Source organism: Vipera berus (assembly GCF_964194415.1).
Source record: "Vipera berus genome assembly, chromosome: 1".
In the NCBI taxonomy this organism is placed as follows: Eukaryota; Metazoa; Chordata; class Lepidosauria; order Squamata; family Viperidae; genus Vipera; species Vipera berus.
In genome coordinates, this window is record NC_138202.1 from 208,257,529 (window position 1) to 208,270,704 (window position 13,176).

Sequence of the window (13,176 nt, forward strand, 5' to 3'; positions counted from 1 at the left end):
CTAGTCGTTTCCAACTCTAGGGGCTGGTGCCCATCTCCATTTCAAAGCCGAAGAGCCAGCACTTGTCCAAGGACATCTCCGTGGTCATGTGGCCGGCATGACTAGACGCCAAAGGCGCACGGAACGCTGTTACCTTCCCACCGTAGTGGTCCCTATTTTTCTACTTGCATTTTTACGTGCTTTCGAACTGCTAGGTTGGCAGAAGCTGGGATGAGTAACAGGCGCTCACTCTGTTACACGGCACTCGGGATTCGACCCACCAAACTGCCGACCTTCTGATCAACAAGCTCAGCATCCTAACCCACTGAGCCACCGCGTCCCTATTCTTATGATTACCATTTGTAAAATGAAAAGTACAACATAGATTTGAGTATTCTTCATGCTGTTGCATTCTGCTCCATGTTTCTAGTTCTATTTTAATGTTAGCTGTCATTTTACCACTGGTAGTATGAAACATTGTTTAAAAAGCTGGATATATTCTTAGTTTTTATGTTGATTTGCTTGGAAAGTGCTATAGAGTCTGTCTTTCAGTATAGCCAAATTCTTCTGAGTTAAGGATAATTAATTAAGAAAATTTAAAGAGGAATTATAATGGAGAGGGAAGCAACACATAGTTATCTGGTCAGATTTTCTTGCTGGGACTGATGTTGGTCTACAGTTCACCTGTAAAGCAAAAATGAATTTAAGCAATTCTCTGTGAAGTCATCTGAGTTACTCTGCCCTTAATTCCCAGTAAAATCAGGAAATTTAAGAGGTTTTTAAAAACTCAGGTGTTGTTGAAATTCTGTTTTGATGTCACAAATGAAATCCTAGAGCAGGGGTGTCAAACTCGCAACGTCACTTGACGTGTCGGGATGTTTCACAACTTTTTTTTCATTGCCGCCAATGGGGTGGGCACAGTTTTGCCATGATGCATCTGGCCCATGGGCTGGCAGTTTGACACCCCTGTCCTAAAGTATTTAGACCGACAAGGTAATGATATGCTAACAGTGTTCAGCATGAACCTAAGGAAGCAATTGAAACAATAAACAGAGGCTGCCACATGAGCGGCATAAAAAATGAGAGACAAGAAACTCTGGAGACAGTTTGTGTTAGGCAAACCCCTACCCCTTAACTTTTTCAATTTTAAAAAAAAACGTCTTGGAAAGTTAGAAGGGATACCATGGAAGATTCTTATTGGCTTGCCTTTTGGTAAATTATTGTTTTATTACTCCTACCAAGGAATAATATTCCTATTGGCTCCTTACTGCATGCCGACCTTTCTCATTTATCAGCTGGAAGACTCAAATCCAGGACTCCCCCATTGGCACTTGCACAACATCTGCCCAACAACTTTCACATTGATTCTCAAACGGAAAGCCAAATGGGTCGCTGAGCGCCCAGACACAGATAGACCCCACAAAAAAAGGTGTCAGACTTTGAACAATCACGTCAGCAATGGACAGTTCCTGAATAGGATTCGCACCTCACATGGCATCTGCCGGGATGCATAAATGGACCACAGTATCCTCCCCTCAATGTAACTGCGATCACATAGTGACCAGCTGTAAGCTGAGGGCGTATACCGGATCAGTATCTGATTTTTTTTAATATAAACAATGCTGCGCTTCAATGGTTAGATGGCCTGGACATTGGTATTTGAACACTGATCTTTTTAACATTTATATTTTATTGCATTTTACTACTCTTAAGTAGAATGTTAATATATATTGCTAGTCCACATATGATATGCCATAAGCTAAACAAAGAAACAAACAAATAAATATGAATGGGTAAGTCATTTTCAGTGTCTCCCATTTGTGAAAGAATCAATCACGTGGCCTTAACCTTTTAGATGTGTTTTAGTAGTGGATCTTTGGGGGTATAATGTAATATAATGTAGAGTAGAAGACACTTTGACTGCTGTTGCAATAGTTCTTTTTGATAAGCAGGGTGGTAGCTCACAAATAAGGGACGCAGACAATATCATCAGTGAGAAATAGTAGATATGAAATGAACTGATGAATTGGACAGTGCTATTAAAAGAAGGCTAAGACTATTCTGCCCTCATCTGTCCTTTATTTCAGGTAAGTGCTTTTATGTACCGTATATACTTGAGTATAAGCCGAATTTTTCAGCCCACTTTTTGGGCTGAAAAAATCCACTTCAGCTTATACTCCAGTCAACAAAAAAAAAAGAACTTACCGAGGACTTGCGCGCGGCCGAGCTACTTTGCCTGACGCTGCTGGGGTCGCCCGGGCGCCTCTGCTCGCCCTCAGCAGCACCTGGCCCGGAATCACATGCGAAACAAGCCCGGCAGAGGAGCCGGAGCGGCGAGCAGAGGCGCCCGGCCCAGATCCTGCAAGGCCCGGCCGAGACACGCCCCCAGCAGCGGAGCTGCTCCGGCTCCTCTGCCGGGCTTGTTTTGCATGTGAGCTACTTTGCCTGACGCTGCTGGGGTCGCGTCTCGGCCGGGGCCTTGCAGGATCCGGCCCGGGCGCCTCTGCTCGCCCTCAGCAGCACCTGGCCCGGAATCACATGCGAAACAAGCCCGGCAGAGGAGCCGGAGCGGCGAGCAGAGGCGCCCGGCCCAGATCCTGCAAGGCCCGGCCGAGACACACCCCCAGCAGCGGAGCTGCTCCGGCTCCTCTGCCGGGCTTGTTTTGCATGTGAGCTACTTTGCCTGACGCTGCTGGGGTCGCGTCTCGGCCGGGGCCTTGCAGGATCCGGCCCGGGCGCCTCTGCTCGCCCTCAGCAGCACCTGGCCCGGAATCACATGCGAAACAAGCCCGGCAGAGGAGCCGGAGCGGCGAGCAGAGGCACCCGGCCCAGATCCTGCAAGGCCCGGCCGAGACACGCCCCCAGCAGCGGAGCTGCTCCGGCTCCTCTGCCGGGCTTGTTTTGCATGTGAGCTACTTTGCCTGACACTGCTGGGGTCGCGTCTCGGCCGGGGCCTTGCAGGATCCGGCCCGGACGCCTCTGCTCGCCCTCAGCAGCACCTGGCCCGGAATCACATGCGAAACAAGCCCGGCAGAGGAGCCGGAGCGGCGAGCAGAGGCGCCCGGCCCAGATCCTGCAAGGCCCGGCCGAGACACGCCCCCAGCAGTGGAGCTGCTCCGGCTCCTCTGCCGAGCTTGTTTTGCATGTGAGCTACTTTGCCTGACGCTGAGAAGACCCGCTTGGGCACTCGGGTTGGTGTCAGTCTCCGCAGGCCCTTCTCGTTTCCAGGAACGTCAAGCGCGCTTGGCTCCCCACCCCCACGGCAGGGCAGGGCAGGGCAGGGCAGAGACTTGCTCGCCCTTCTGACGGCCCTGAAGAGAAACGAAGGGCTTGCAAACTCCCCGCGAGAAGCTGGGCGAAGCGCGCGGCTGGGCGAGTGTGTGCCTGCGCGCGTATTTACGAAAGAAACGCTCCGAGAGTTCTTTCTCCGCCCCCTTGGGGGGAACTCTAGCGACTGCTGTAGCCGCGCTTCTCTTCTCGGCTCCGAAAATAGGGATTTCTACTCTCTCTCTCTCTCTTCTCTCCCCACCCCGCATTCTCCTGCCTCTTCGATTGCGACAATAAAAGGGCGAAGGGTGCGCTGGTTTCTTCCTCCTTCCTCCCCCCCTCCCCTCCCCTCCCCGATTGTCAGGTGAGGCAGCTGGAGGTCTGGCCGGGAGATTGTAGCCGTTTTGAAACGCCGCGTCTTGAAACGCCCGATCAGCTGATTTTCAGGTGGAAGAGCCGCGGCTTGAATCTGTTTGCATCTGCCTGAATTAGACCGAAACGGCCTGAATTTGACCAGAGTTGCTTTGTAATGGCTGGAGGAACTGCAGAGGAGGTCTTGCCGGGAGATTGTGGCCGTTTTGAAACGCCGCGGCTTGAAACGCCCGATCAGCTGATTTTCGGGGCGGAAAGAGCCACGGCTTGAATCTGCTTGTATTTGTTTGAACTTAACCAGAAACGGCTCGTAATGGCTGGAGGAACTGCGGAGGGAGTGAATGCTCCAGCCTGGAATATTTGGAAAGGCTGGGGGAACCGGATGAACTGCAGCTTAAGCGACTGTTGCCGGAGGAGCCATGGCTTGAAACGCCCCAGTTTTGGGGCAGCGTTTGCTTGTTCCGGGTAGAAAAAACGCTGTCGACCCCGGCATCTTTTGCGGGGATTTCCCATTTCCCGTTGCGAAACCAGCCGAGCCCAAGTCCACCCTTTCTTTTTTTTCCACGGCACGGCCTTTCCCACGATCGTGTCTCCTTCAGATCTTATGCAAGCTTCCTCGATTTCCTGGTGTGTGTGTGTGTTTCTTTCTTATTCCTCCCTTCTCTGGTGGTTGGAAAGGCGTGTGACGCGCTTCGACAACAACTCTGCTGGCTCTCTCGGTGGGAACCTCCCATCCTCTATATACCCCCATTTCGGCTGCTTCGCAAACTGCTTCCTCCACCCCACCCCACCCCACCTCACCCCTCCCCGCAAAAGATGCCGGGGTCGACAGCGTTTTTTCTACCCGGAACAAGCAAACACGCAGGCAACCCTGCACTATTCAGCTCAGTGAAGTCACGCTTGGTTAAAAAACAGATTTAATAATAATAATAATAAGAAGAAGAAGAAGTTGGGCTGATCAAATGTTTCAATAATGACTGAAGGAGAGCTGCTTGTACCTTGGTCTTTGTGCTGGTGTCTTGACATGCCAGTGTTTTTATTTATTCCATTTATTCCATTTGATCAGCCCAAAGTACAAAAAAAAACCCCCAAAAACAAGGTCTAGTTTCACGGCGATGAGCGACCGGAGTGCCAATCAATTAGTTAACAGACTTCATCAGTTCCAAAATCAAGATCACACCGGCAAGCTTTGTCAGTTGTCACTCGCGGCAGTACAAATACACTAGTACGGAAAGCTGCCGTTCACTTTCGGGGGGAGGAAAAAAAAACACAACAACACCGCATGCTTTCCGCCCCGAAAATCAGCTGATCGGGCATTTCAAGCCGTTTCAAGCGTGACTTCACTGAGCTGAATAGTGCAGGGTTGCCTGCGTGTTTGCTTGTTCCGGGTAGAAAAAACGCTGTCGACCCCGGCATCTTTTGCGGGGAGGGGTGAGGTGGGGTGGGGTGGGGTGGAGGAAGCAGTTTGCGAAGCAGCCGAAATGGGGGTGTCAAGCCCTACGGGGACCAGGGGAGCACTTCCAACAATGCCCGCGCAGCACCGAAGGCCCATTGGCACCCGCACCCCCCAACTGTTCGGCGGGCGAACGCCAGACCCGCTGCCGCACTTACAGCTGATCGGCGGCCGGAGGAGATTGTGGACGGGCGCAGAGGGTCCGCGTCAGCACAGACAGCTGATCGGCGGCTGAAGGAGACTGCGAGCGGCTGCGGAGGTTCCGCGCCGGCACAAACAGCTAAGGGGCAGCCGGGGACGTCTACCAGTGGTCACGCAGCGCGATCAACTGAGCGGCAGCTAGAAACAGCCGCCGACGGTCGCACGGGCCTCACGGGACTTTTCGGGTCCGATGGCGGCTTGGAGAGTGTGGGTGGCTGCTTCGCAGACCTTGCATGCCGCTACAACCGCCAGGTCTGCGAAGCAGCCACCCACACTCTCCAAGCCGCCATCGGACCCGAAAAGTCCCGTGAGGCCCGTGCGACCGTCGGCGGCTGTTTCTAGCTGCCGCTCAGTTGATCGTGCTGCGTGACCACCGGTAGACGTCCCCGGCTGCCCCTTAGCTGTTTGTGCCGGCGCGGAACCTCCGCAGCCGCTCGCAGTCTCCTTCAGCCGCCGATCAGCTGTCTGTGCTGACGCGGACCCTCTGCGCCCGTCCACAATCTCCTCCGGCCGCCGATCAGCTGTTGATGTGGCCGCGGAACCTCTGCAGCCGCTCGCAGTCTCCTTCAGCCGCCGATTAGCTGTTTGTGCCGGCGCGGAACCTCCGCAGCCGCTCGCAATCTCCTCCGGCCGCCGATCAGCTGTAAGTGCGGCAGCGGGTCTGGCGTTCGCCCGCCGAACAGTTGGGGGGTGCGGGCGCCAATGGGCCTTCGGTGCTGCGCGGGCATTGTTGGAAGTGCTCCCCTGGTCCCCGTAGGGCTTGACACCCCCATTTCGGCTGCTTCGCAAACTGCTTCCTCCACCCCACCCCACCCCACCACACCCCTCCCCGCAAAAGATGCCGGGGTCGACAGCGTTTTTTCTACCCGGAACAAGCAAACGCTGCCCCAAAACTGGGGCGTTTCAAGCCATGGCTCCTCCGGCAACAGTCGCTTAAGCTGCAGTTCATCCGGTTCCCCCAGCCTTTCCAAATATTCCAGGCTGGAGCATTCACTCCCTCCGCAGTTCCTCCAGCCATTACGAGCCGTTTCTGGTTAAGTTCAAACAAATACAAGCAGATTCAAGCCGTGGCTCTTTCCGCCCCGAAAATCAGCTGATCGGGCGTTTCAAGCCGCGGCGTTTCAAAACGGCCACAATCTCCCGGCAAGACCTCCTCTGCAGTTCCTCCAGCCATTACAAAGCAACTCTGGTCAAATTCAGGCCGTTTCGGTCTAATTCAGGCAGATGCAAACAGATTCAAGCCGCGGCTCTTCCACCCGAAAATCAGCTGATCGGGCGTTTCAAGACGCGGCGTTTCAAAACGGCTACAATCTCCCGGCCAGACCTCCAGCTGCCTCACCTGACAATCGGGGAGGGGAGGGGAGGGGGGGAGGAAGGAGGAAGAAACCAGCGCACCCTTCGCCCTTTTATTGTCGCAATCGAAGAGGCAGGAGAATGCGGGGTGGGGAGAGAAGAGAGAGAGAGAGAGTAGAAATCCCTATTTTCGGAGCCGAGAAGAGAAGCGCGGCTACAGCAGTCGCTAGAGTTCCCCCCAAGGGGGCGGAGAAAGAACTCTCGGAGCGTTTCTTTCGTAAATACGCGCGCAGGCACACACTCGCCCAGCCGCGCGCTTCGCCCAGCTTCTCGCGGGGAGTTTGCAAGCCCTTCGTTTCTCTTCAGGGCCGTCAGAAGGGCGAGCAAGTCTCTGCCCTGCCCTGCCCTGCCCTGCCGTGGGGGTGGGGAGCCAAGCGCGCTTGACGTTCCTGGAAACGAGAAGGGCCTGCGGAGACTGACACCAACCCGAGTGCCCAAGCGGGTCTTCTCAGCGTCAGGCAAAGTAGCTCACATGCAAAACAAGCTCGGCAGAGGAGCCGGAGCAGCTCCGCTGCTGGGGGCGTGTCTCGGCCGGGCCTTGCAGGATCTGGGCCGGGTGCCTCTGCTCGCCGCTCCGGCTCCTCTGCCGGGCTTGTTTCGCGTGCGAGCTACTTTGCCGGCCGCTGCTGAGGGAAGATCTCTGGAGAGGAGCATAAGGTGAGCTGCTGCATTTCCCAGCCTCGGCTTATACTCGAGTCACCAACTTTTCCCACTTTTGGGGGGTAAAATTAGGGGTCTCGGCTTATATTCGAGTCGGCTTATACTCAAGTATATACGGTATTTCTGTTTAAATCACCGTTTCGATTTAATATATTGACTTTATTTTCATGTGATAGTTTGAAGGCAACAATTTGCCCCAACTTATAATGAAGATCTGCAGAGGCCATTTCATTCCTGTGTCTGTGAAGTATTCTTCCGATCTGAGATTGTTAATATCCCAGTTGTTTAGAACTTCTCCAAGAGATCGCCCTTCTATTAACTCTATTTTAAAAAAAGCCTTTTTGGAGACGCAGATAAAGAATTATTTGCCACCTGAGGTGAGTATCTTTTGTGGCTGAGAGAAACAAAATTGCTTGGTCCACTCAAAACTCTCTTATCTGTTGATTGGTATTTTTTTTACCTCTTCTTATGTGGAAGAAGGGGATTTCTTTGGCTCTGTTCATTATAAAACAGCCTTCCCTCTGTATTTGGAGGGCTGCAAGCGTTCTGACTTTACAGAAGACTGTGAAAAATAACCCTTGCTCCAAGCACTGGGCCAGGATGTTAGTTGAGCCCAAAATAGATGTAGCTGTGTTGTGAATCTGTTATGGGGACTTGGTTATTGTCGGATGGTTATTTTAACTTTGTTCGGTATTATACAATTATTTTACAATTTATTTTCTATATAAATCTTTTTGTGGATTGCTGGCTAACCAGAGTTATGTATGCAAGATGGGTGGCATTGTAATTTCCCCAAATACACAGATAAATTCCACTTATATTGTTACCAAATAATATATTTTTTTTGGTATTACTAGCTTTCCCCAGGACAAAAACACCAAGAGGGGATGTTTGTTTCTCCTTGCATTGAGTTAGAATAAAATAACATTTGGTACATTTACTTGAAACACCCTTGAGGTAGCACAGAAATAAATAATTGCATTCCATTGTCTTCTTTCCTAGGTCATTGAAGCAGAATTCAGTCATACTGTTATTCACAGGAAAAAATCATCAGCTTCATCATTAGGCAAGTGACTGTTTATATTAAAAATAAGAACATTACACTTGACCATCTCTATGAAATCTGTTTTACACTGAGATCGATTATGAAATGGCCACTTTCAAGAAATGAAGAGGTGGTAAAATAGCAAAAGCAATAGCAATAGCACTTAGATTTATATACCGCTCCACGGTGCTTTACAGCACTCTCTGAGTGGTTTACAAATATAACGTATTGCCCCCAAGAATCTGGATCCTCAGAAGGCTGGAAGGCTGAGTCAACCTTGTGCCAGTCAGGATCGAACTCCTGGCAGTGGGCAGAGTTAGCCTGCAATGCTGCATTCTAACTACTGCGTCACCACGGCGATGTATCTTTCCATTGAGGAAAATGTGTTAGCAGAGATTGAGTAAATATAGATTATAACTTGAAAGTTGTATTTTCAAGATATGCTCTGTTCTGCAAGATAAAATTAAGAGGTCCTTCTAATTTATAGGAGAGACAAGGGACACAGAAGAACCTTGGGATTGCTTTAGTCAGAGATGACTCTTCCTTCAAAAAAATTAAAATTGGATTGTATTATAAATAAATCCAGACCTATGCTTGGTAAATAAATATTATTTTAAAACAAGCAAATATGCATCTGCAGTTGTTCCTGCAAGAAGTTGGTTATAATGGCGAGGTTGGAGAGAAAGAAGGAAAAAAATCCCGCTGAGCAGTTTTTCTCTTTTCATTCCACAGAGAAGTTGATTGTAATGTTCAGTATCTGTTCAGTATCTGTTTCCCTTCTGTTTCTGTTCAGGGATCCTTCCCAGAAGGCAGTTGATGACAATGGCTCTGCAAAGTTGGGATGGCAGGCAGAAAACCAGTTGAATCCATTTTTATGTTGGGTGTTGGCAGCCTGAAACTTTCCATCCTGTATATCAGGGGTGTCAAACTTGTAACATCACGTGACGTGTCACGACCTATCGTGACTTTTTTTTGCCATTGCCGGCAATGGGGTGGGCGCAGTTTCACTATGATGCATCTGACCTGTGGGCTGGCAGTTTCACACCCCTGCTGTATATGGTCAAATCCCTGGTTGTTGTAGAAAGCTAGCCGGGGGATTAATTTGGTTCAGATAAATATTGTGCTGACACATAACTGAAGACTTCCTTAGTACTTAAAACTGAGCCACTAAATATAAGGGGAATTTGATAAATTGTTGAATAGGAATGCTATATTTTTCAGGATTAGCTTTCTTACCTCATATCTTATGGGAAAACATTTATTTAGAAGAGACCTGTGTATTTTGTGGTAACCAAGTGATTCCCAACTCAGTATATACTGCTGATTTTCAAGGGAATAATGCTCTTTTTCAATTGCAAAGTGTAGAGATAACCTGCGTATCTGTCAGTCCCTTTCTTAATATTTATTAAATGTAGAAGTAATTAACCAAACATTATTTATTATTGTTACATAAACTCCTAAAGGTCAGAAACGAAGACTCCATGATTATCGTTCTCCCAAAATCAAGATGGAAATGCTTCCTAGAAAATTAGTGTATAAAAATGAATGCTATTCTCCTTCAAGTATTCAGGATCCAATTATTAAGGTAAAAGTTACCTTTTGCTAAGGTAAGAGTTATATATTGCTAACCTAGTCATGTCTTAATGATCATTCTGGACATTCTGGACATAAACTGTTTCAACTCCTTCCCTTGGGATGCTGCTACAGGGCATTGCATGCAAAAACAACTAGACAGAAAGACAGTGTTTTTCCTTGTTCCACCTCTCTGCTGAATACCTAATTCCCACAATACCGTCTTACGTCTAAGTATATTTACCCATATAGTATGGCTGTATTACTTTTATCCTTCTCATCTGTTCCACTACCTTCTCTTATTGGTATCATTATTATTATTATTATTATTATAATTATTATAATTATTATTATTATTACTTTGTTGTTTTGCATGTACACTGAAAGATTAGGCACCGGAGACAAATCACACTTGGCCAATAAAGTATTCTATTCAAGTTCTATTCAGCCAGCGAGGGTTTAAAATTACAATAGCACTGAATGAACGGTATTTGACTGGTCCTCAAAATTACAGCCAATGCAGTGGCCCCATGGTCACATAATCACAATTCAGATGCTTGGCAGCACGGTCACATTTGTGACTGCAGGGTGGGCTTCAACTCCTTCCACCTGTCTTTCTCCCCACCATCTCTTTGCTGCTGGTCTCTCTACCCTACTTCTCTACTGCTCCGCACTGCTCTGCTGACCCCAACTGCTCCCTGCTACTCCCAAGTAACCTTCACTGTATTTTTTTCCTCCCACTGCTCGGGAAGGCCTTGTGAGGCCAACAGTGCCTCAGGAAGGGTGAGGCTTGGCATACCTTATCAAGCAGCAGGAGAAAGAAGATGGCAAAAATCAGCTGGGGCAGCAGTGGGCAAGAGGAGTGGTGGAGTGCAGAGTAGCCAAAATGACAGAGATTGAAGTGGGGGTGAATGCAGCAGAGTAGAAGTACGAGGTCCTCACCTAAGGACGGCACGGTCGTGGCCAAACGACTGCAATCATTGTTATATAAAGCGTCAGTGCTCAAATATTTAGCTAAAGGATTAATGCTTAAAGCTTAGCAAAGGATAAGATACAGAAAAGTAATTTGCTTGTTCCGTTGTTACATTCTGCTTTGCTTAGGAGGAAAGATCATTTTTTATTGATTATCTCAGGGTTTCTTTTTATCAGGACAATAGTTAGGTCACACTATTTTATGTAAAATTGATTTCCATTCGCTGGGCTCAGAGTGAACATGTCTTGATAAAATGAATGCCACAAGGGGTAACAGTTCAGATTTAATCAATATTCAATATTTTGGATTTGTTGTCTTTATAAATTTAATATTTTCAGCGCTTGGGTCCTGCGTTTAAAATATGTGGGAAGCCAGAGGTGATTAGAATGTGTGGACATTATGACCATTATTACGTAAAGCTGGCAAGCCTGCAGAAGAGAGCTTTAGTCCAAGATGATGATCCCTGTATTGGCCAGAGAATGGAAGAGTATTATAAGCAGAAAGGACAAGAACCACCTCCTCCTCCACCTCATGGGTTGTATTTTTTTTTCCTCTTGAATATGGAAACATCTATTGATTTTTTGACATGATGCCCCTTTTTCCTATTTAGAGTTTTCAATGAATGTTATGTTTTTCAGGCTCTCAGAGTATCTTCAGAGACGGTTTAATGCTCAGCAAAACAAGTTAAAAGTAGAGAAGCAACTGGTAAGCAATTTCTATAATCAAAGAAACACAGATTGGAGCAAATAAATTTTGGGGGACGCGGTGGCTCAGTGGCTTAGGACGCTGAGCTTGTCGATCAGAAGGTCGGCAGTTTGGCGGGTTGAATCCCGAGTGCCGCATAACAGAGTGAGCGCCTGTTACTCGTCCCAGCTTCTGCCAACCTAGCAGTTCAAAAGCACGTAAAAATGCAAGTAGAAAAATAGGGACCACTACGGTGGGAAGGTAACAGCGTTCCGTGCGCCTTCGGCGTCTAGTCATGCCGGCCACATGACCACGGAGACGTCCTCGGACAAGCGCTGGCTCTTCGGCTTTGAAACGGAGATGAGCACCGGCCCCTAGGGTCAGAAATGACTAGCACGCATGTGCGGGGGAAACTTTACGTTTACCTTTATTCTTTTTTACTGGTACCAACGTGAAATGCTGCTTTAACTGTAATAATATTTCATTTTGGCTTTTCTTTTAAGTGTAATGGGCTCATAAAAATGAAAGAAGAATCTTTTCTAGACACTGCTTTTAACATTAGTTAATTATTTTGCATATCAATAGGGGCTACGGCCATCTTCTGCTGAATTTTGTCAGCTGCAGAATCAAGAAATGAAGGAAGAACAGCTCAAAGTCTGTAATAATGCTCTTCCTCAAAGAAATGAAATGAAAGAACAGGTAAGGGAGCCTGCCCAGAGCATTTGGATATGGACTGAAGAATCTACGATTGGAATAATAGACATGTCTATCTACTTGTTACTTTGTCATAAAAATATATATAGATTGTCTCTACAGGTAGTCCTTGACTTAGGACCACAACTGAGCCCAAAGGTTCTGTTAAGCGAGACATTTCTTAAGTGAAATTTGCCCTATTTTAAGACTTTTGTTGCCACAGTTGTTAAGTGAATTGCTGCAGTTGTTAGTGATACGGTTGTTAAGTGATTCTGGCATTCCCCATTGACTTTGCTTGTCAGAAGGTTGCCAAGCATTTGAATTTTGATCACATGACTGTGGGGATGCTGTAACAGTTGTAAATGTGAAAAATGGTCATAAGTCATTTTTTTCAGTGCTGTGTTATAAGTTGAGGACTACCTGTATTTTATGAAGGGGAATAGAGGCTACTGTGTTTCCCCGAAAATAAGACCCATTTTATTATGATTTTTTTTGCCTCCAAAAGAGGCACCAGGTCTTATTTTAGGGGGATGTCTTACCCGCTTATCTTAGGACCTCTGAAGCCAGGCCTCCCACGCCCCGACACCTGTTGCGCCGCTGCCCGAGGTCGTCTTTAGCCGCTTGTGGCCAGACGCCATGTGGTGCATTGCACCAGTGCCGCCCCTCGCAGTAGAATGTCACATGGTGCTTTGCGTCGGTGCTGCTGTTCATGGCAGGAGGCCGCATGGTGATGCGCCATGTGGTGTCCGGCCGCAAGAGCCTGCGAGCGGCTGCACAAGAACTCAGGCACCTGTGTAATAGGAGTTGGGGAATGGGAGGCCTGCCTACAGTAGTCCTAAGGTAAGTGAGGGCAGGGCACTTGGGGCAGCTCCACCCCCACCTCCACCCTAGCTTGATTTTTACGTCTGCGCTTGGTTAGGGCTT

The 13,176-nt window shown here is 48.3% G+C and overlaps 1 protein-coding gene across 1 annotated transcript in view; it reads left to right on the forward strand.

Moving 5' to 3' along the window:
* NEK5 (NIMA related kinase 5) overlaps positions 1 to 13,176 on the forward strand; it is a 46,327-nt gene that overhangs the window by 6,560 nt on the left and 26,591 nt on the right. The window contains 7 exon segments of the mRNA XM_081346739.1: positions 7,462 to 7,662; positions 8,288 to 8,351; positions 8,354 to 8,355; positions 9,799 to 9,915; positions 11,214 to 11,413; positions 11,514 to 11,580; positions 12,145 to 12,258. Of these exon segments, the coding sequence (XP_081202865.1) occupies positions 7,462 to 7,662; positions 8,288 to 8,351; positions 8,354 to 8,355; positions 9,799 to 9,915; positions 11,214 to 11,413; positions 11,514 to 11,580; positions 12,145 to 12,258 (765 nt within the window).